This window comes from Macaca thibetana, chromosome 20 (assembly GCF_024542745.1).
Source record: "Macaca thibetana thibetana isolate TM-01 chromosome 20, ASM2454274v1, whole genome shotgun sequence".
Classification (NCBI taxonomy): domain Eukaryota; kingdom Metazoa; phylum Chordata; class Mammalia; order Primates; family Cercopithecidae; genus Macaca; species Macaca thibetana.
The window spans coordinates 38,337,860-38,361,613 of record NC_065597.1 but is presented as its reverse complement, the minus strand read 5'-3'; the positions used below and the strand labels follow the sequence as shown (position 1 = coordinate 38,361,613).

At 36.0% G+C, this 23,754-nt stretch overlaps 2 protein-coding genes across 7 annotated transcripts in view; one reads left to right on the top strand and one right to left on the bottom strand.

Annotated features, from left to right (window-relative positions):
• FTO (FTO alpha-ketoglutarate dependent dioxygenase) overlaps window positions 1-23,754 on the top strand; it is a 674,514-nt gene that overhangs the window by 182,505 nt on the left and 468,255 nt on the right. The gene's annotated exons all lie outside the window — the stretch shown is intronic.
• RPGRIP1L (RPGRIP1 like) overlaps window positions 1-23,754 on the bottom strand; it is a 104,697-nt gene that overhangs the window by 24,778 nt on the left and 56,165 nt on the right. For 5 of the 6 annotated variants that reach the window (XM_050774881.1, XM_050774884.1, XM_050774885.1 and 2 more), the window contains exons 16-22: window positions 21,507-21,658; window positions 18,176-18,554; window positions 13,874-14,064; window positions 13,620-13,703; window positions 10,901-11,002; window positions 10,282-10,441; window positions 9,054-9,127 (exon numbers count right to left, since the gene is read on the bottom strand). In XM_050774881.1, the coding sequence (XP_050630838.1) occupies window positions 9,054-9,127; window positions 10,282-10,441; window positions 10,901-11,002; window positions 13,620-13,703; window positions 13,874-14,064; window positions 18,176-18,554; window positions 21,507-21,658 (1,142 nt within the window). The remainder of the gene's footprint in view (window positions 1-9,053; window positions 9,128-10,281; window positions 10,442-10,900; window positions 11,003-13,619; window positions 13,704-13,873; window positions 14,065-18,175; window positions 18,555-21,506; window positions 21,659-23,754) is intronic. The other variant, XM_050774882.1, reaches the window with a different exon arrangement.

Here is a 23,754-nt window from a genome sequence, read left to right as displayed (position 1 = left end):
ATGCTTCTTCTCAGTTCTCTTTTTCTTGTTCACCAATTACCCTATTAGCGTCGTCAGTCAGCAAGATGTCAGTATCAGCATGTAAAAAGAACATTTGTAAATTTTGATTGTGCGCTGGCTGTGGTGGCTCACGCTTATAATCCCAACACTTTGGGAGGCCGAGGCAAGTGGATCACTCGAGCCCATGAGTTTAAGACCAGCCTGGTCAACATGGTGAAACTCCATCTCTACTAAAAATACAAAAATTAGTCAGGTGTGGTGGTGTGTGCCTGTAATCCCAGCTACTCGGAGGCTGAGGCACGAGAATCTCTTGAACATGGGAGGCAGAGGTTTCTGTGAGCCGAGACTGCGCTACTGCACTCCACCCTGGGTGACAGAGTGATACCATGTCTCTCGGAAAAAAAAAAAAAAAAAAAAATTTTTATTGTGGTGAACAGAAGTCATTCAAATAAGAACTGCATGCAACTTATTTTTAGTTGTCTGTATAGATGGACACTATATATTATGTGATTAAATGATCTAGAAATGTGATGACAGCTTATATTACTCTAAAAAAATAAATTATAGCTCTTGTGATTTTGGCTCAATTCCACTATTGCTTCCTGACTGATGATAATTCATATTTTGGATCATATTTTTCTATGTGATCTAAAGTGTTTACTTAGGCTTATTATCGGCATGCTTAAAATTTTCACGTCCTACTTCACAGGATTGTGCGGAATTCTTCCTCTGGTTTCAGCCCTCACAGCAGCCACCCTGGAGTTGAATTGTTGGGCTTCTGAAAACTAATTCAACCTGACAACCCTTAAAAACAGTACTGCATAATTGAGAATGGCCTATGATAAAGGTCTTGCAACTTGTTTCAGTCAGTTATATTTAAATCTAGTTATGGTGAGATTACGGGTGAGCTTAATTGCATTCCAAGTTTCTGCAATGAATAGGCATTTCTTTAACTTTTTATTATAAAACATTTCAAACATGAGAAAGTAGAGAAAATAATTTGGCATATTCAAGTAGTCAGCCATCTCAAACAGATGTTACCATTTTTCTATAACTGATTTAAGTCTTTTTATTGTTGTTGAAGAAATAAAATATTTCAGATACAGGTAAAGCTACCAGCTGCCAAATCGCTTCCCCTCCCTTCCTCATTCCCCCACGGTTACCACTATCTTGAAGTTGGTTGTATCATTCCCAAACATGCCTTTATATTTCCTACTACATATGTGTATATCTATAAACAACATACAGTATTGTTTTCTGTTTTTTGGTTTTATATTAGTGGTATCACACTCTTACTAATCATTCTGCAATTTCTGTTTTTTTATACTCAGTACTATATTTTTGAGATTTATTCATATTTATTTTTCAAATCCAACTTATTCATATTAACTGTTGTATAGAATCCTATTTATATTGCATATATAATCTACAGTACATTTATTTACCTGCTGATGAACAATTACATTGTTTAAAATTTTTTTGCTATTACAAACAATGTTGCATTGAATATCCTTTTATGTTTTCTTGTATACATGCATGATTCCCTTAGGAGCAGAATTGCTGGGCAATAGGTAAGAGAATTTCAACCATAAAGGATTATCAAATTAATCTCCAGATAACTATAAATTGGAGTATTTTATGTATTTTATATTTATAAAAATACTGTATATGTGTGTGTGTGTGTGTGTGTACATAGATGGAAATAAAGCCTACCTGTAGGAGCCACAGTATGTAGAACTTGTTACTTTGTAACAAAACAACAGAGACAAAATGGAACTACAAGGCCAAGATCTACATCAATGCTCTTGAAGAGTACAAATTTTAATTGGGGTGAGCTCTAAGACAAGCTCAAAACAGTTGGTTAAAACAATCAGACTTAACCACTGGTATTGACAGAGCCATATGTAAGTAGGGTAGGAATGCATATTAATTAATGGTGATTCTTACAAGTTCCCTTCTTCAGCCTGGGCATGGGTAGAGACATCATCTCAAAGACTCAAAAAAGTCTCCTTGAGTCCCTCACACTAGGCTCCAAAGCTTCCTCTTACATTGTGCATCAAATCCACTCTTCATACGAGTTCTGGTTAAAGCATTTTGATTGTTTTAAACAATAACTTTTTAGGGGAAATAAATACATAGAAAGGTGATGTCTCCAGAATCTCAAACTGTTAAGGCAATAAGGTTTTTAACAAACAAAAGAAAACCACCCAGTTGTCATCAGTGGCAGTAATCTATCTTTTCTAACATGTTCTGTTAAAATGTACTATATTAAACAAATAAGGTAAATGTTGCAAACTTCAGTGATGGGGATCAAAACAGTGCTAGCTTTAAGAATGCTTACTTTTAGAACATTGTCACGGTGTCCTTATATACCCTATAAATTACTATGTCTATGCAGTGACTTGGATTATTTTTTCTTACCCTAATATCAAATTAATCTCAATATAATTATGCCAATAATTATAAATTGGTATTATTTTATCACCATAAAAATGGTGTGTGTGTGTGTATAAATAGATACAAACCTGAGGGACATGACACATTTCCATCATTAACTGTGGTTTACTATGGCAGCAATGTGAAGCAAGGAGAATTTTAAAAATCACCCTCAATTTCAGGTGATTTTGATCTGCTACTCTCCTTTCACCATCATTGAGAACAGATGTTGTAGTATGGTGGCTCTCGATTTTGGCTGCACATTAGAATCACCAGGGGAGCTATAAACAAAATTCTGACTTAATTTATCCAGGTTGAGCCTGCGCCCTGGCATTTAACAATGCTCCCCAGATGATTCTAATGTGCAGCCAAGGGTGAAAAGTACTGCTTTTTTCTAAAGCTATGGTTCTTGCACTTTAGCATACCCCAGAATCATTTGATAAAACACAGATTGGTGGACTCCATAGAACTTCTAATTCATTAGGTCTCCGGTGGGGCCAAGGATTTGCATCTCTTACAAATTCTCAGGTGATGCAGATGCTGATGTTGAACTCTGGGGATCATACTTTGAGAAATATTGCTCTAAACCAAAAAAGATTAATCTTCCACCGATGGAGACTTCTAACATCTTTATAGAAAAGCTTCCACAATATTCATGTTAAACTGTTATTTTGCTATTATTCAACATTTTAGTACAGAATTAGCTAACTACTTCCTTTTTTGAGTCAATCCAAGCTCACCATTAAAAATAATCCAACAATATAAATGACCAAATGTCAAATATAGAAGTTCCTTGTTTCATTCTACCACCTAACTCAGGAGTTGGCAATTTTTTTTTTCTGTAAAAGGATGAATACAAATGTTTTTGGCATTGCAAGCTATATGGTATTCAACTTTGCCCTTGTAGAGTGAAAGCAGCAATAGGTAATATGTAAACGAATGAATGGCTGGGTTTCAATAACAGTAGAGGGCTGGATTTGGCACATGGGTCATTGTTTGCTGACTCCTGCCCTAGAGATATTCACTGCTAACGCTGTCTGATGTGCATCTTCCCAGACATTTTCTTTGCTTACATAAAGCTAAAGGTCATGTCTGTACGCACAAATAAAAATATATGTAGAGACCTTTTTGTTTTTCTTTTGTGTGTGTGTGTGTGTGTGTGAGACAGGTTCTCCTCTGTCACAGGTTGCAGTGCAGTGGTATGATCACAGCTCACTGCAGCCCTGAACTCCTGGGCTCAAGTGATCCTCTAACCTCAGCCTTCAGAGTAGCTAGAACTACAGGCATGTGTCACCAGGCTTGGCTAATGTAAAGAAGTTGTTTTTGTAGAGATGGGGATCTTGCTACATTACCCAGGCTGGTCCTGAACTCCTGTCCTGAAACAATCCTCTTGCCTTGGACTTCCTAAAGTGTTAGGATTACAGGTGTCAGCCACCACATCTGGCCCCATTTATTTCTTTTTAAATGAAATCATCACTGGGGCATAATTTATCCATTAGTTTGGCTAATGGATAGTGTCAAATAGGAGAAAACATGAATTTTCAAACATTGTTATATATAACAATGTTCATTTTAAGCAGAAATATTTATATTAGCAAAAAATGATAGAAACTTAAGGGTCCATCAAAAGGGGCTTATTTAAATAAATATAGTATAGCCATATAATGAAATATTATGGGTATGTTGAAAGAAATAGAGTATGCTGTCATGGAAAAATGTTGATGGTATGTTAGTAAGAGTTAGTTAAATTGCAAAGCACAAAAAATAGTTTTAAAAGCAATTTCTACCAGGAGAGTATGTCAACATTTCTGGTTTTACATAAAATATATTTTATTTTTATTTATTTATTTTTGAGACAGAGTCTTGCTCTGTTGCCCAGGCGGGAGTGCCATGGTGCGATCTCGGCTCACTGCAACCTCCGCCTCCCAGGCTCAAGGATTCTCCTGCCTCACCTCTCGAGTAGCTGGAATAACAGGTGCCTGCCAATACACCCTGCTAATTTTTGTATTTTTAGTAGAGACAGGGATTCACCATGTGGGTCGGGCTGGTCTGGAACTCCTGACCTCAAGTAATCTGCCCAACTCACCCTCCCAAAGTGCTGGGATTACAGGTGTGAGCCACTGTGCTCAGCCAAGTAAAATATATTTTAAAACCTACTTTCTATCTAGCTTAAGCCCTCACATGTAAAACACTGAGAGTGGCTTATTTTATCCACTGATATCATATTTGATTCCTAAGTGATTTAATAATTTTTCATATGTGAATTCTAACGCTAGTGAATTGCTTTTTGCATTGTGCCTTTCAAAGTTTTAAACATATTTTGCTGAACATCGTTATTGTAATCACCTGGGAATGCCAGCTCATTGTTCAGGGAACCTAGTTTCCAGGTAGAATTGCAATTTAGTCCAATTGAATATGGCAGTTTTTACAAAACTGCTAGGAGTAGGAACAGAGAAAGAGAACGATGTAAATATGCACTGCGCAGAAGAGTCCATTGCTCTTTCAGTCTGTAATTTCCCATTCTCACCTGTGGGCACGTTTTAAGACAGCTGTGAGTTCATGGCGATACATTTTGTTGTGAAAAATGAAAGCTGCAGTATTGAATAAAATTAGAAATAATGCAAAAGACAGATTGTTAATTTTTTTAATGCCATGGCAGATGCAAATGTTCAGTTTTGATGTCTATTTTGAGGACCTGAAACAAGGCTTTTAATCAATGTATTATACATCAAATTTATACTGTTAACTTCTGATTATTCAAATAAAATATTCATAGAGAAATGTCCAAAGTTTTACATTTCTCAGACTTCTGTCCCCCCACCCTCACCATTAATTATCATGCCTAGAAGCTTTTTAGTAAAAGCAGCAGTTGTCAGGCTGACGGAATCTGACAGGCCAGCAAGGCCCAATTACACTTGCGCTATGTGGCACTTTGATGTCCGGGAAACGAAGAGAGATAGGGGCAAATTGTGTGGCACATTATGTTAATGACTTGATTTAATCCAGCCACTAAACTTTGTGTAGCCTGTTAAAAAAGATGCTAACACTAATTACGCCACTTTGGAAAGGAAAGGAGGGGACAAGCATTTCATACTGACAAAGTGAAGCTCATAAATGTTGTAAATGAAATGAAACAAAATGAAGTAATCTATGATTAATTATACATCACAGACATGAAGAAAACAGAAATAACCACGTAATATGTAGAAGTACTGGGAAATCTGTTAGATTCCTTCTAAGGATCAACGTTTCTAGGAAATAACTATGAACTGTCAGATTCTGTAACATGAAGAACAGAAACTGAATGATCTTAAATTGCTTACACAGTGTATCAGATAATTCGAATTCACACTGTAACTGGCATAAATGATACGTATCTAGGACACTACTTCTAGAGCTAATTTTGTGACATTATAAAATAGAGGCAATTTTTTAAAAAGTGGGGATAACTATAGAGTAGGGTTATCTAATTCCTTTTTAACTAGTTTGTGCCTCTAATCTATTTTTTACATTATTGACAGCATGATCTTTCAAAATGTGATCTAAGCATGTAAACTCCTTAAGATCAGGAGCTTAATTTTTTGTATTCGTGGATCTATTCCCAGTCCCTAGAACAAGGCTAGGAACACAACAAATGTTCACTACATATATATCTGTTTAATGAATGAGTGATCTTCTATCCTCATTCCTTAAAAATCTCAGAGGCCTCAATGCTCTGGATTATGCCTACCTTTTCAGCCTATTCTCCTGGGCTCCCTAAGCATACCATAATGGCTTGGCCCACCCGGAAACCATTCTGAATTCCAGAAGAAGCCATGCACTATGTTCTCTAAGATTCTCACGCTTTTCATTCCTTTGGCCTATGATTTTCTCACCCTTTTCATGAACTCCTAATCATCTTCAACACTGGCTCCAGCTTTACTGACTCTAGGAAGTCATCCTTGATGAAGGGAAGGCCCCTCAGGTTGTCTTAGGGACCCCTTCTGAATGCTCCCATAGCACCCCATGCATTCCATTCTCCTGGTGCAGACCACTATACATTTTAATTGTGTTTCCCCTACAGACTACGAATTCTTCGAGGGAAGGAACTGCTTCTTGTATGCCTGCCTGACACACAATGGATGCTAATAAATGAATAATTGTTGTGAGGAAATATTAACATAGGATGTACTTAGCACATAACAGGCATTCAGTAATACATTCCTTCCTATGAAAGCTATGTTTCACTGTTCTGAGATTTTTACCAGAAGCAGTTCTTAAAGAGAAGACAAAAGAAAAAACTAATGAACCACAAGTACTTTTAAGCTTACAAAAGGATTTATGAAACAATATTACAACCAAAGTTAACACCATCAATAATTAGGCAAAATGACATTTTCTGCCTCCTGATATGACGCAATGAAGAGGACCTAGTATCGCTTCTGTATTCCTACCAAAATGCATAACTGGAATCTGATCTTGAGGAAACACCAGACAAATCCAGTGAAGAATATGTTACAACGTACATGGCCTGTATTAAGGAGTGTCACTGTTATAAAAGACTACAAGAAAGCCTGAAGAACCATTACAGATTAATGGAGGCTAAAGAGGCCTGAAAACGAAATGCAATGTGTGATCTGGATTGGATCTTGGACCATATGAATAAGATGCTATAAATGATATTACTAGGACAACTGACAAAATTCTAATGAAAACTGTAGATTAGATAACAATATTATATAACTGTTCTGAAGTGTTTAGAATTAGGGAGCAAATTCCACATGAATAGATTAATGCCCTCACTCTGTTAGTTCCCTTGACAGCTGATTGTTAAAAAGAACCTGGCAACTCTTACCTCTCTCTTTCCTGCTTCCTCTCTTGCCATGTGATCTACACATGCTCTGGCTGCCCTTATCCTTATGCCCTGATTGGAAACAGCTTGAGGCCCTCACCAAATGCAGATGCCAGTGCCATGCTTCTTGAACAGCCTGCAGAACTGTGAGCCAAATAAACTACTTTTCTTTGTAAATTACCCAGCCTCAGGTATACCTTTATAATAACACAAAACAAACTAAGAAAACATAGGATGCTGGTCAGTGACTGCTGCTGAAAATAGAATTTTTTGAAGCCCATGGGAGCTGAAGCATGAAGAATTGCTTGCTTTAAATGATGTTCACATTTGAGATAGCATCTGAAACCATTATAGGAAATCAAATTTTGGAATGGTAGTGAAGACCGTATCAGGCTGTAGCAAAGTAACACAAATTATTTTCCCTTAAGTAATGAGAAAAAAAAATCCAGTTTATTACAAAGAAAAAATATATGTATGTCAGAATTATGTGAATATTTTAGAGAAATAGTTATTTCTTTTGCTAAATTTCTTTGTTAAAGTTTATTATACCTTAGTTAAGAGCAATGTACTCACTTCACTGAGATGCTAGCAATGTTGCCAACATACACATGGTTCTATTGCAGGTCTAAGTAGGAGTTTTCATACATTAGATGCTGTTATTATAATCAATAAATATATAATAATAATGATAACACTTTGGACAGATAAAATGTTCTATTTGTATTTATTATGCACAGAAACAGTGGATATCTCGATTTCATGGAGGAATCTGTGACAACAACTGAAATGTTCTGTTCTACTGTTTTTTTTTATTTCTTTATTTTTTTAGAGACAGAATCTCACTCTGTCGCCCAGACTGCAGTGCAGTGGTGCAGTCACAGCTCACTGCAGCCTTGAACTCCTGGGCTCATGTGATCCTCCCGCCTTGGCTTCCCAGTGTTGGCATTACAGGTGTGAAGCACTGTGTCTGGTCTGTGGTTTTGTTTTAAAGAGAGACTAAGCTAAGAATGTGTGAAGGAAGAGTTAAAAGAAATATTCCAATTCTTATCAATAAAGTAAAAATTCTACAAAAGAAGTATAATTAATCACTAGAAAAATTAATGTAGATGCACAGAAAAAGCTAGAGCTTTTTACTCACATTTACTTTATAAAAACTTTTTCCCTCTTACAATAAAAAAAATGCTCTGGTAAATAGTATACCTCCCATAAATATTTTAAAAAATATAATTCTCTTCTCAAAATTTCAATTTACATACTACTTTTCAGCCATGTGCTACAAGAAAAGCAAAGTATACCAGTGCAAGATTAATTGCTTTCTAAGAAGCCTTCATTTGTTTTGGAAGAAATGAAATAACTGTAACATATTATCAGTGGATATGTCTAGGTAAGAGTAGTCTATGAATTCACATAGGCAAACTACTATAGTTTCAAAGGGCATCTCACATTTTGAGTTCTTTAAAGTTCAAATCTGTTTCAACACATCTTGGTATGCTAGTCTTGAAAAGGAGTCAAGAAGTCAGCTAGTTTTAAGCAAATAACTATTGTAGGTACAGATTTAAGGCACTCTTTGTGAAAATAATACTTGTATGTTAGAATCCATTACATAATGAAACCATAAATAAAAATTTCTTGTACTAGATGACTACTTGGTTAAGATTATGATAAACATTAAAGTTTTTCCAGAAACAGTTTTCCTTAAGATTTTTATATATGAAGACTGCACATGTACTGTGAATGAAAGGCAGCCTTATTTCAGAACATTTCTAGTTGGCATCAAGTTACTGACCTGTTTGATATTCTTGGAGATAGGACCTGGAATAATACAGTCATCACTGTCAGAAGCTGACATGTCCTCTTCAACTGTTAAAAAATAAAAGGGTAACATTTACACAAGTTAAACCAATTCTACTTATACCTTGTAAAATAAAGAGAAACAAGCACACACCATAAGATAACCTTAAGAAACACGGTAATTGTATCTAGATCTTTTTTAGTAGCAAATTTGTTTACAGATACATTACATTTTAGGAAAAAAAAAGACTAAAAATTTCAAGGTTAATTTTGGTAGAAGCAAAGGAAATGCCAATACAAATACAGTTTATTGTGAAATTTAAGAAAAAATTTTTAAGAAGAGAAGCATAGGGTAATAGATGTTTTTTAACAGTCTGACCAGTAACGTTATGTAAGTCAATGCTATTTTTATTAGAGTTTTAACATTTTTATTGCTTTATTGAAATAAAACTGACAGACAATAAGCTACAGACAAACTGCAAAATTTGACACACACACACACACACACACACACACACACACACATTAATTATTTTTAGAGACAGGGTCTTGCTATGTTACCCAGGCTGGGGTACAGAGGCTATTCACAGGCACCATCACAGCACACTGTAGCCTCAAAGTCCTGGGCTCAAGTAATCTTCCCTTCTCAGCCTCCCAAGTAGCTGAGACTACAGGCGTGCAACACCATGCTTGGCTAAAATTAGATGTTTTGCCGTAAGTGTAACTCTGTGAAACCAACACCACAGTTAAGATAGTGAACATGTCCATCACCTCAAAAAGTCTCCTCAGGCCCCCTCTTCCTTTCTGCCCCTCCCCATTCCTATTCTTACAGATTAGTTTGCTTTTACCAGATTTTTAAAAATACAGTAAGTGGTCATTTTTGGCTGGGTTTCAATTTTTAAAAAGTCAAGACCTCTACACTAACGCAGACAATAATACTGAACTCAAAGAGAAAATAAAACTGTTAAAAACATAAATTGGGAACATGGTCAGCAACAACACTTGTATTCTATTGTGGAGCTCCAAGTTGAAATAAGAAGAGATACAACAATTCCACCTAACTACAACTAAGCAGATGGAACTATATTCTATCATTTCTGTCAAGAAACAGGTATTGTGAAGTAGATGCTACCATTAAATGAAGAGTTCCATGATGCACACTCTAACAGACAAAACAAAGCACAGAGTTAACTAAACAATGTTACTTTAAATAAGAAAGTCACCTTCTGGTTCCAAGTCCTCTGTTATTTCTGTTTCATCTTCAGAAGATGTCAAGCTTTGTTCTGCAAGCTGACCTTCAGATAGTAAAGACACATCATCTTTTCCTTGCTGCATTTTCTCAGTATTTTCTTTTACCTCATCTACACTGCTTTCTTGTGAAACCTGAAGAAATAAAAGCACACTGGCATATTTATTATTGCTTAGATCACATTTTATAGCATTATTGCTGGAACAATTGAATAATAAAGCATGTAAATTTGAGACTTAAATATACAGATATGTGATATGTATGAGACTCAGAAAACAACCACTTCAATTTGTACAGACAAATGACAATATATAGATAAATGGAAATCTGAATATGTACTAAGAATAAAAAATGTATTAATCTCAAAATGAATTTTACATTAAGACTTTAATTCACACATCCATATATTACCTGCCAATAGCAGTATAATTATAGCTGTTACCCTTGTCATATTTTTGACTTTCTATTCCAAGGAAGTCACATATAAAAATAGGAGAAATGCTATGACTTCCTGAGTCATGTCAAAACTTATAAGACAAAGTCTTTAAGAACCAAATTAAACCTTCCAAAATAATTTTAACACAAACACATACCTCGGGAACAGGTGGAACAATTGGCATATTAATTTCTATTTCTGGTATATGCTCTACCTCTGGTGAAATTTCCTTCATATCTTCAGGAGGAGGAGAAGTCTCCTTATATTAACGTGAAAACATGCATATATGTTATTTTTTATTTATTACGAAATCCCAAATCATTCTATTACATACATATTGAACTAATAAAAATTGGCAGCAAATATAATACTCATATGACACTGAATTTACTTAATTTCAATAAAATGGTATTTATATTCTTTAAAATATAAATATATATAATATATATGTAATTTAAGAACTGCAAGTTCAGTTCATTGAAGCACTGTTTACAATAGCAAAAAAAACTAAGAGCAATGCAAACGTCCAATAGGGCATTAGTTAAACAAAATATGCTATATCCAAATACCTGAGTTCTGTGTTACTATGAAAAAATTTGATGTAGATCTGTGTTTATTAACATTACAGAGAATATATAACATGGTATTGAGTAAAAAAGCTGCTTACAGAACAATATATATAGTTGTATTATGTTTGATTAAAATACAAACGAGCAAGCAAACGTATGTATGTGTATATTTCCACGGGAAAAAGCATGAAAGGAAATTCATCCAAACAGTATCTCTGAGTTTTAGATTTGGGAACATTAGAACATTAACTTTTTATTTTCACTGTTTTTTTTCTTCTTCTTTGTATTTTCTAATATTTCTGTGATGATTATAAATTACTCATGTGATTTTAAAAATGTCATATGTTAGCATAGGTATGTATTCCTTGTGATCAATGTCACCTTTTTATTTCATCAAATATGAATTTATAGTTAGCTATTATTCCTGGGTTAATAAACTAATGTTTAGTTTTAAAATATAGCTTATGACTTTTACTATTTTTAAAAGTAAACATGGCCAATGTAGGAAATGTAAAAGATAAATATAAAATAAATCAATATAAATCTAGTACTCAACGGTGGTATCTATTAAACTTGTTAGATTTCTATTTCTGTAAAACTAATTTTTGATGGAAATAAAAATTTTGGTTACACAGTAATAACTGCATTATAAATACAATATATCCTGTTACATTTTAAAAAATTTAATATCAGAACATAAATATTTTCTCCTGATGTGAAACTTGGAAAACATAATTTTAAATGACAATAGAATATTATATTGATGGGTGTGCCATGGCTTAATGAACCATTTTACTGCTGTTGGACATTTAACTAGTTCACAGTTTTTAGGTATTATGACTAACATTGCAACAAACACCTCTATGTTTGTGTCTTTTTAATGTTAGTGGTCATTTACTCAGGAATCAGGCTGTGTTCAAATCCCAGTTCTAATACTTTGGCCATGAGCAAGTTACTTAACCTCTCTAAACATCACTTTCCCCATCTTTAAATGGGAATAATTCTAGTATGAACTACATAGGGTTGTTGTGAGGATTAAATGAGTTAATAAGCACTCCATAAATACCAGTGATAAAACATTTACTGAATTATAATTATTGAATTCATTATTTATCATACACATATTAAATGCTCTGAATGTGCCAGGTATTATTTTAAGCTCTGGAGAGACAGAATATTTTGAGGTGGGTGGTAGTTACACAGGTGTATACATATTTAAAAATCCATTGAGCTCTATGCTTATGATTTATGTCCTTTACTATGTAAGTTATATGCGAATTACAAAGAAGATATATTTTCTAAAAAGTCCACCAAAGAGAATGGTAACAATCTGAATACAGTAGACATTTTTAAAGTACAGCTGACACCTTTTGTGGATGACCTGGGTGTGGGGGTGAGACAAAAAGAGGAGTCAAGAGGACGCCTCCAAAATTTCATGCCTGTGCAATCAAGTGAGTGATTATGTCATTTACAGAGAATGGGAAACAGTGAAAGAGGCAAACATTTTGGAAGAGGGTTGGTATAATCAGGAGTTTGGTTTCTGACATGTTAAGTTTAAATTCCTATTAAACATTCATTGCACATTAAATAGGTAGTAAGAAAATGAATATGAAATTCAGCAGTGAGGTCTAGACTAAAGATTATAGATATGAAAGTGTCAGTATATAGATGCTTTTTAAAGCCATGGGGCTGTATGAGATCTCTTAATGTAGATATGGATTGAGAAGAGGTCTAAGGATTGACTACAGAGGCACGTCGACATTTAAACGTATGGTTAAGGAGCGTGAGAAGTATAATAGTAAACTTGGAGGAAAGCTAGGAAGGTATGGTGTCCCAGAGGCCAAGAGAAGAGAGGCCCGTATTCCACCGTGTCAAATGCTCCTGGGAGACTAAGATAGGCACTGAGAATTGACTATGGCATATGGCAGAGAGAAAGTCACTGAGACCTTAGTTAAGAGTAGTTTTATGAGGATGAAAGCTTGACTGAAGTGAGTCCAAGAAACAATGTGAAGTGAAGGAGACAGAGTTTAGAAAACTTTTGAAGACTTTTTTTTTTTTAAATAAATAGGAGCAGAGGATTGGGGCAGAAGCTAAAGAGAGGTAAGGGCCCCAAAAAGGGTTTAGATAAGAAATTTGAACAGTTAACACTTACATATAGTGCCAAAACACAAAGCGATCATTTTAATGGGAAAAGACATACTTTATTCACCTGCTTCCATTTAAATTAGGTAGGGAATAGTATGCCTATATAATTTATTTCAAATATTTGTTATGAAAAAATCACTATTTTCAGTGTTGACTACTTACATCACTCTGACGTGGCATGATATCCACGAAAGATACCTTCTTATCTACAGGTGTTAAACGTTGTCTTGGTTTAGGTCTTGGTGCCTAAGACAAACCAACCAATATGTCAGACTGAGTATGATGACCATTAGATTTCAGATAAGACTTTAGCTATTACTATTAATTTTTTTTGGTGGGGGTCACAGGCTTAGTTCTTAAGTTTTATATTCAAAATTTTATACTTGTTAAAAAAATTAAAAGTCACTGTTACTCACTACAACTAGTGTACTAACAGAGGACGCTGGAGGAAGTCTTTGAACAACTTCTGGCTCTTCTCTGCGAATGAAATTTCCTAAGTCTTCCGTTGTTATTGATCCACTTGGTGGAAGGTAAACAAATTTCCATTTCAATATAACATGGATGGTGCCAGCAGGATGCTTTTGATGGTCTGTTAACTCAAATATTCCTGTCAAATTACAACAATTTTAATTAATGCTAGGGTGAAGTTCTATTACTGTAAGAATTAAAGAACAAAGAACTCTCTACTTTAAGAGACTCATGCTATACCGACTGAGCTAGCCAGGCGGTTGTACCCCCTAATTTCGGCTTTTACTCAGAATTCAGAAGGCTTAGAGAGTAGAATAAACACAAAACAATCTATGACAGGTTCATCCCTCAAGTAGACTTCCTTCAGAAGTTAAGGCCTCAAAGATAATACTGAGAAAATTAATTTATAAATAATTTAATTCACTGAAATTAAATTCAGAGATTATTCAGAATTCTTAGCCTTCCTTTGAGAAGGCTCAAGTATCCTCCATTTTGACTTGAAAGTTTTTGCAAGGCTTGTCTCTAAAGAAAAATATATTAATACTTTAAAATTTCAAATAATTTACACATCTAAAGAAATTTTTACGTTACCATATAATTCTATTATAATTTTAAATGTATTTTGTTGGGATTTGTTAAATCACTCCAAATTAACAGTAGCACAGAAAAAGTCCATAAAATAAATGGACCATCTACAGCAAATAGCAGTAACCAAAGAAATGTGAATCTGCTGAGTCTCAAATTTTAATAGTTGCACTTGATTTCTGGGTATGAAAAAAATCTCTGACTTAAAAAAAATCTATCTATCTTTTAAATTTTTTTTAAATAGACAGGGTCTCACTACATTGCCCAGGCTGGAGTGCAGTGATTATTCACAGATGCGATCATAGCACACTGGCCACCTTGAACTCCTGGCCTCAAGCCATCTGCCTACTCAGCCTCTGGAGTAGCTGGGACTACAGGCACCGGCATAAACCTAAATTTCAAGTGTTAGCTTTTGCGTAAGAGTATCCTTTACTTTGCTCTCAAACGTTGATACTCTTTTTAATGGCTGGCTGGAAAAAAAAAACTCCCGAACTCTAGACTTTGGGTAGGATAAAAGGATGTAAGTAGAACATGAGGTGATAAACTTTTATAGGCATAGCAAGACTTCCAGAATAGCTAAGTAAAAAGCTCAGCAAATCCTCTCTTAAAAAATGATTAAAAAAACTGGACAAAATGGTCAGAAACAACCATTTAAGGATTCTGGAAATTGATCAAAGATATTGGATAAATCAAGAAGCATTTACTCTAGAAAATCTACTGCACCTTAGTAAGAACAGTAGGAATCTGTGGGACTGCTCTCATCCTCCCCTTTCTTCCCTAGTCCCATTTAGCAGAAGTTCTCCCAGGCTACGATAGGCTAAGAGGACTGGCAGCCTCTGTTGTAGGGCGCTGACTATATGTGGACAAAATATAGATAATTTCATGCCCAGAGCTATTGTTAAAAACAACAGCAACCTCAATGGCAAACAATCAGAGAAGGTCAACATCACAGACAGCTTGAGGTCTCAATACTGGTTGGGGCAAGCCAAAACACCAGAAGGCCAGCCAACAATTTAAAAGGGTGATCCAAGGAATAAGATATCAAAAGTGGGCGTTGGCTGGGTGCAGTGGCTCATGCCTGTAATCCCAGCACTTTGGGAGCTGAGGCAGGTGGATCACTTGAGGTCAGGAGTTCGAGACCAGCCTGGCCAACATGGTGGTGAAACCCTGTCTCTACTAAAAATATAAAAATTAGCCAGGTGTGGTGGCGGGTGCCTGTAATCCCAGTTACTTGGGAAGCTGAGGCAGGAGAATTGCTTGAACGCGGGAAGAGACGTGGGAAGAGGAGGTTGCCATGAGCCCAGATGGCACCACTGCACTCCAGCCTGGGCGACAGAGCAAGACTCCATCTAAAAAAAAAAAAGTGGGACTTGACAAGATCCTATTTATAGCTCATGATGTGGAAGGCTACGGGCATGCATAAAGCTGTGTAAATGCTCAGGGGAAACCCTGGTAAGCTATCTCTCCCTGGTTGAATGAGAAGTCTAGTCAATTCGGAAAGTAAAAGCTGAGGCAGGCTTGTAGACCAAACTTTGATTTGAATGCATCCTCCATGTCACACACTGACCCATAGGCAAAGGGTGGAAACCTACTGGCTAAGGTGTTTAAGCACACCTTTGAACAATCACTGGCTGACCACTAAGCTATGTTGACTTATGGTTAAAATTGAAACAAAAAGAAAAAAAGAAACAAAACTTAGCAGAAACATCAGTGGCTTACACAGCAGAGGAAACAGATTCTGCAGAATTAGTCAAGGCAAGTCACCAAACAAACAAAAATAGCAACAATAACCACCTAGGAAATGACGTTACAATATATTCTCCAAAAATGTCCAGTTTTCAACAAAATACTTATGAGACATGCAAAGAAACAGGAAAATATACTGTACACACAGCACAAAAACCATCAATAGACATTTTTTGAGGATGACCGTATGTTAGACTTGGCAAAGATCTCAAAGCAGCTATTATCCATATGTTCAAAGAACTAAAAGAAAGCGTATTTAGAGAATTAAAAAGAAAGTATAATGATAATGTTTTATCAAATAGGGAATATAGTAAGAGATTATAATGCTTGAGTGCAGTAGCATGTGCCTGTAGTTTTAGCTGCTCAGGAGGCTGAGGCAGGAGGATTGCTTGAGCCTAGGAGTTGAAGGCCAGCCCGGGCAACAGAGCGAGATCCCTAATTCTGGAGCTGAAAAGTATAATTACTGCAATGAAAAAATTCAAGAGGGTTCAGTAGGAAATCTGAACTGGTAGAAGAAAGAATTAATGGATGTGAATGTTGATCAGAACAGATTATACAATCTGAAGAATGGGAGGAAAAATGAACAAAAATGAATAGAGCCTCAGAGACCTGTGGGGAAACCATCAAACATACCAACATATGGTACATGTACTGGAAGTTCAAGAAGGAGAAGAAAAAAAGAGGAGGAAAAATAACTGAAAAAATAATGGCGGTAAACTCCCCAAATGTGGTGCATAACATTACACTACACATACAGGAAGCTCAACAAATTCTAAGTAGGATAAATGCAAAAGGATCCACATATAGACACATCAGAAGAACTGTTGAAAGCCAAAACAAATAGAAAAACCTGGAAAACAACATCAAGTATGAGAGAACCACAATAAAATTAACAACTGATTTCTTATCTGAAACAATGGATGCCAGAAGTGGTCTGAGGTACTCAAAGTGCAGAAAGTTAAAAACCAAGCTAAACGAAACTGTTGACCAAAAATATTATATACAGCAAGGCTATCCTACAAAAAACAAAAGCAAAATAAAAACACTCCCAGATAACAGAATCCTCCCAGATTGAGAAAATTCACTGCCAGTAGACCTAACTTACAAGACATATCACAGAAGTTCTTCAGGCTGAAGGAAACAGACACCTATGGTAACTCAAGTCCACACAAAGGAATAGAGACCAATAAAGGTAATTACATAGGTAATTACAAAACAGTATAAATATACATTTTATCTGGTCTTAACTGTTTTAAAAGATAACTGCATACGACGATAATTGTAAAATTATATTGTTGGGTTCATAACATAGGAAGACAAAACATATATGGTGATAGCACAAAGAAGGGGAAGGAAATAGAGCTATATTGGAATAAGAAACTGATATCAGACAGTAACTCAAATCTACAGGAAGAAATAAAGAATACCAAAAATGCAAATATGTAGGTAAATATCAAAGTCTTCTATAATTATATATTTTCTCCCATCTCTTACTTCTCTTAACTTTTTTAAAGAATATAAGATTTTATAAAGCAATGATTACAACATTGTATTGTTGGGTATATAATACATAGAGAGGCATACTATATACATATATATGATAATAATTGCAAAAAGGAGATGAGAGAGAATGAAATATTAGATTTTCTATATTTTAATTGAATTAAATATTTAATTTAAATACCTTAAGTATTTAATTCCATTAAGTTAGTATTAATTTTAAGTAGACTGGGATAAGATGCACATTGTAATCCCTAGAGCAACTAGTAAGAAAATAATTTTTAAAATATACTAATATAGGCCTAAAGTTTAAAGACTTAGAAGAGGTTAGGATGATTAGCTATAAATCATATCCATAACAGTAAGATATAATTTTGTTTTGTTTTTACAATTTTATAGATTCAAGAACATAGGCTTACCTGAGATACACCTGTCATGTGCCAACGAAATCAGAGGCACATTGACTTTTCCTATGTAAATATTCTCCTGGGTATCACTATCATCAAAAACATAAAAACTCAGAGACTCTGACTTAAGGTACCGATCCAAATCCATATTCATTGGCACTGGGAAACACATATGATCATCAAACTGTGGATCATTGCTACTGGGAATGATGGCTGTATCATGGTCTGCAAAATCAAAAAACTTGTACACAACATATGGGTGTGGCTGCAGGTGGCTTGCTCGGGACTGCAGGTGGTTGCAACATCTTATTGTAATGTGAAGTTCATTTAAGTTGCCATCTGTGGAATCTGTAGAACTGAGTTGAGCAGTTTTGGGTGCTTGCTGACTTAACTGGAAAAACATACATATTTATATTATGGAAACAATACAGTTAAAAGATAAACAGCAGCTGCCAAGCCCCAAATAAGATAATTTTGTCAACGACAAAAGCTGCGTATTTTTACCTCATAATTTCTCTGTAAAATAAACTTTGATTCTAATGGAAAATCAGTATTCCCTAGAACATGTGTGAATAGATGATCCTGTGTTATTAGCAATAAACCTTAGAGACTGAGCATACATGTAGAGATTGGTGCTAAAATCAAATAAAACCCAGAAAAATGATAATCTGATGTTCTTCAATTCTATTTGATAACTTAAGACTATAGTTAGCAGTGGGTCCAAAGATGAACATCCTAACTAAAAGACATTCACCTGCCCACCCAGAGTAATGATTCTGTTATATTTGGGTTGGCCCTCATCCTGAACTGTTGGGATTTGAGGAAGCAGATACCTGAGGCCAAATGAGCCAGTATAACAAAGTCGAACTGTTATGAGAAAATGAGAACAGAGTCAGAGATAAACCTTGAAGGGAAAAAGAGCTAGGACCGGGAGGATACTTCAGGAGAGAGAGGAACAAAAGGAGTTATTAGGTAGAGCCGGAAACTACTCTATGGTTCCTCTGGAACCATTACTGAGATGGATGGCACACAGGTATTTTAGAAAAGAATTGCGCTGACCGTTAAATATTCCATGGCTGATGTGATCTGGAACAAAGAAAATGCTAGTGTTTCTGTGCTTTGTTTGGTTTAGTGCTGGAGTCTCTACCTTCCACAAAGGCATCCCTCTGCATTTCTGAATCTGGATTGAGCATCTGGGACCCTGACTCCATGAGAAGTTTATTGGAGGAGGAAAAAATAAAGCTGTCGTCATAATCTCCTTAGTGGAGAAATCTGGTGTGTGGAGAGGAGAAACCTAAGTAGTGAATCACAATATTGCTTTCCCAGGGCTAGTTTGCCCTCAGCAATAGAAGGCTGAGAGGAATGACTGAAAAAGTACCTCCGCTTCTCCCCTCAATCTACCTACCAGAGCTGAAATTCCACCAGGAAACAACTTACTCAAGTCAGAATCTGGGAATCTAAAAAGCTTTACACTACAAAACCAAACAATGTGGGTCTCCTTATTTCTAACTCCCATCCCCATAACAGCATTTCCCAAAGTGTGTTGTAAGGAATACTGGCCAGAAAGATGGTCTCTGGAAGCAGGTGCACTCTTTCTTAAGTTTGGAAATCAGTGTGATATTAGTCATGCTTCTTTAACTGAAAGTCATAGAAATTAATTCTATCTAGCAAAAACAACAAAAAAGGGACTTTAAGGTTACAGGCATATTTCATGGAATATAGACTAGAAATGTGGTTGGGCCTTCAGAAGGCAGTGGCCTAGAAACCAGCAAAATGTCCTCTCCATCTGGTCTCCATTTTTTTCTGTATGTTTGTTCATTACTCTCTTTCTTCAGACCTATTGTCTAACCTTCACTGTTTAATATGGTAGATGATGGCTGCCTACAGCCCCCAATTTTACGTGTTCCAGATATGTCTTGCTTTCTCTTGATCTCAGAGGGAAGAATCTGACTGGCTCAACTGGTGTCAAGTGGGTATTCTCAAATCATTAGTTATAATAGGGTGGGGAGTGAAAGAAAATGGGATCTGCTAACACAAATCCGGCCACTGGGAACCCAGCTCCATGGATTGGAGGTGAGGGAGTTCCAAATAAAAAAAGAGGTAAGATAATTATGACTTGAACAGACATACCAAATGTTTCTACTATATCCTATCCCTCTGTTACTCAATGTGAGTGCATACTTTACATTGCCTATTAGAATTCATGTAATATAGGCTGGCCGCAGTGGCTCACGCCTGTAATCCCAGCACTTTGGGAGACCGAGGTGGGTGGATCACAAGGTAAGGAAATCGAGACCATCCTGGCTAACATGGTGAAACCCTATCTCTACTAAAAATACAAAAAGTTAGCCAGGCGTGGTGGCAGGTGCCTGTGGTCTCAGCCACTTGGGAGGCTGAGGCAGAATGGCGTGAACCCGGGAAGCGGAGCTTGCAATGAGTGGTGATTGCGCCACTGCACTCCAGCCTGGGCAACAGAGCAAGACTCCGTCTCAAAAAAAAAAAAAAAAAAAAAAATTCATGTTGTATATGGGAACCCCTAAAGTCAAGAATCATATTTAACCTTGCTCAATTCAAGGCCTTCTGCATTTATTGATTCATGGAACTAATATGAAAATATGGTCGTTAAGACTCCACGAAACATTGTTTGGGAAATGCTGCCCTAAGGAGTTGCATTTAAATTCCCAGTTCCCAGAAACAGAATATTAATTTTGTATTCTACTTTGCACTTCAGAAACCTAACATGAGGAAATAATTTGAAAGCACAGTAACTGATAGTCCAATAACAGCTGTTTATTTCCTTAACAGTAGAATTTTTAACAAAAGTCTTTTGATGCATGACAGCAGTATTGTGATGATTAATTTTTCAAAAGTGTCCTGAGTAGCACAGGGGAGTTTCTTTGTGTTGATGGAACAGTTCTGTATTTTGGTTTTGGTGGTAGTTATATGAATCTATACATGTGATAAAACTGCAAAGAATAACTACACACATACGTGCACGCGCGCACACACACACACACACACAAGTGCATGTAAAAACTGATGAAATTTGAGGAAGGTATGTAGCCTAATTAATAATATTGTACCAATGTCAATTTCCCGATTTTGAAATTATACTATAGTTATGCGAGATGTTACAATTAGGAGAAATTGGGTGAAGGTTACAGGGGATCTCTTTGTACTATTTTTACCACTTCCTGTGAGTATATGATTACTTCAAAATAAAAGTTAAAAAAAGCCACTTAATGGCTGTGAAAGAAAACGATTTCAGTTTAAAGCATGACACATAAATAAATATTATAAAATTTCTATGTTATAAAAGGGTCTTAAAGCCAAATGAGCTTACCGACTGCATATGCTCTGGCCCCTTAAAATTTGATGTTATATATCCCAAAGCCTTTGCCCTTTCTCGATAAAGTCGAATTGCTTGATCCATGGGAACTCTTAATCGGAACCAGTATTCCACTGTGCCAAAATCTGGGATGTCTCCTTTTGTTCCTACAAATCAACACATAACCCAAGGTTAAAATAGTTTCATGCATTAAAATATGTACCAGTAAAAATACATCAATGGCATTATGCATTAAAACTATACATTTTATGCTGAGTAAAATAATATGACTTGCACAAATGATGTGAGATTGGCAAACAGCAGATGAAGAAAATAGTTACTTCTGAAGTATGAGTTTCATTGTATACTAAATATTATTAAAGAACTACATCAAACTATGTTTGAGATATTCCAATTTGTACTATTTCATTCCTTCTGAAATATATTTAAAAAACCTAAACACTGAATCAAATACTCCACAGATTCTTTTTGATGCTATAGTATAATACTTTTTAAAAATAAGTTGCACTCAATGTTGTCTAACATTTACAATATGAAACCTCAAAATTATAAATATGACGTTCCACATTCTAATTCAAGTTTCAAGACATCTTTGCCACCTTCCCATTTGTATACTATATCACAAGCATAAGGGAAAATGTCAGAGCTATGCCAAACACATGTCGCATGCAGTATACCCTTGCACGACGTTTGCCCTCACACCCTCAATACTCCTCTCAACTCAGCCAGTTCTTCATCTGTCTTCTGCGGGGAAGACTTTCTGTATGGCTCCCAGGAGAATAGAGCCCTGTGCTTCCTTCATGGATGTTGTATGTCCTTGTTAGGGCATTGACTGCTTCGGCCCATCTGTTCACCAGTCTATTTCTCTAATACGCTGTAAGTTTCTTGAGAGCAAGTGCCATAATTTCCACCAATATATTCCTACCAGAGGAACTAGTATATAAAGGCTACTTAATATTTGTCAAATAGAGAATATTCTATACATAAACTTTTCTGAACACACCAGATTATTACAAATATTACCCCTACTCTTTCCTACTTTATCAATTTTTTTCCCTGTTAATGGATCATTCTCATCAGCATACAAATGTGACTTACTCTCTGCCTGCCATAGTTTGAATGTTTGTACCCTCCAAGACTCATGCTGAAATTTAACTATCATTGTTAAGAGTATTATGAGTAGGACCTTTAAGAGGTGATGAGGCCACGAGGGATCCACCCTCATGGGTAGGATTGGTGCCATTATAAAAGACTGAGATTGGCCCCTTCTTGCTCGCTCCCACCCTCTAAACCTTCTGCCATGTTATTATGCAGCAAGAAGACCCTTACCAGATGTGAACACCTTGATATTGGACTTAGGTATTCTGCTACAGCAGCACAAGACACAGTATGACAGAAGTAATCATTTAAAAATAAGTCCTAAAAGAATAATATTAATGTAATATATATTTGCTTGTATATGCATAAAAGATCTTTGAAGCTGGGTGTAGTGGCTCATGCCTACAATCCCAGCACTTTGGGAGACTGAAGTGGGCCCACTGCTTGAGTCCAGGAGTTCAAGACCAGCCTGGACAACAGAGTGAGACCCCGTCTTTATGGAAAAACACCCCAAACAAACAAACAAAAATCTTTGAAAGAATCTGTAGCCTTTGGTGAGGGGACCCAGGGTGGCTAAGGAGAAGGCGAAGGAGGTAGACATTGACGTCTTTTTGATTTTTGAGTCATGTGAATATATTACCTATGCAATTGATCACTCAATTAATAAAATAAAATCTGTCCCAAGACCCTAAGTCACCCTCCTTCCTTCTTCAAATACTTTCTTCACTTAGTCCCTGGGGTACCACAGACTCTTGGTTTTCCTCCTACATCACTGGCCACTCCTCAGTTTCCTTTGCTGGCTCTTCCTCCTCTTCCTGAGGCCTTACTTTTGGAGTTTCCAAAGGCTTGGTCCTTGGCCACCTTCTTTCCTTTATCTACATTCACTCTCTATGTGATTTTATCTATGCTCATGGCTTAAAATATATTCTATATGCTAACAACTCCCACTTTTATATCTCTATCCCTTACCTTCAGATTGGTGTGTCCAACCAACAGCCTGACATTACCACTTGGATGTCTAATAGGCAGGTCAATCTTAACCTGTCCAAACAGAATTCTTGGTTTTCTTTATCAGATGTGCTCCTTTCCAAGTTTTCCCTATCTCAGTAAATGGTATCACCATTCTTCCAGCTCCTCATGCCAG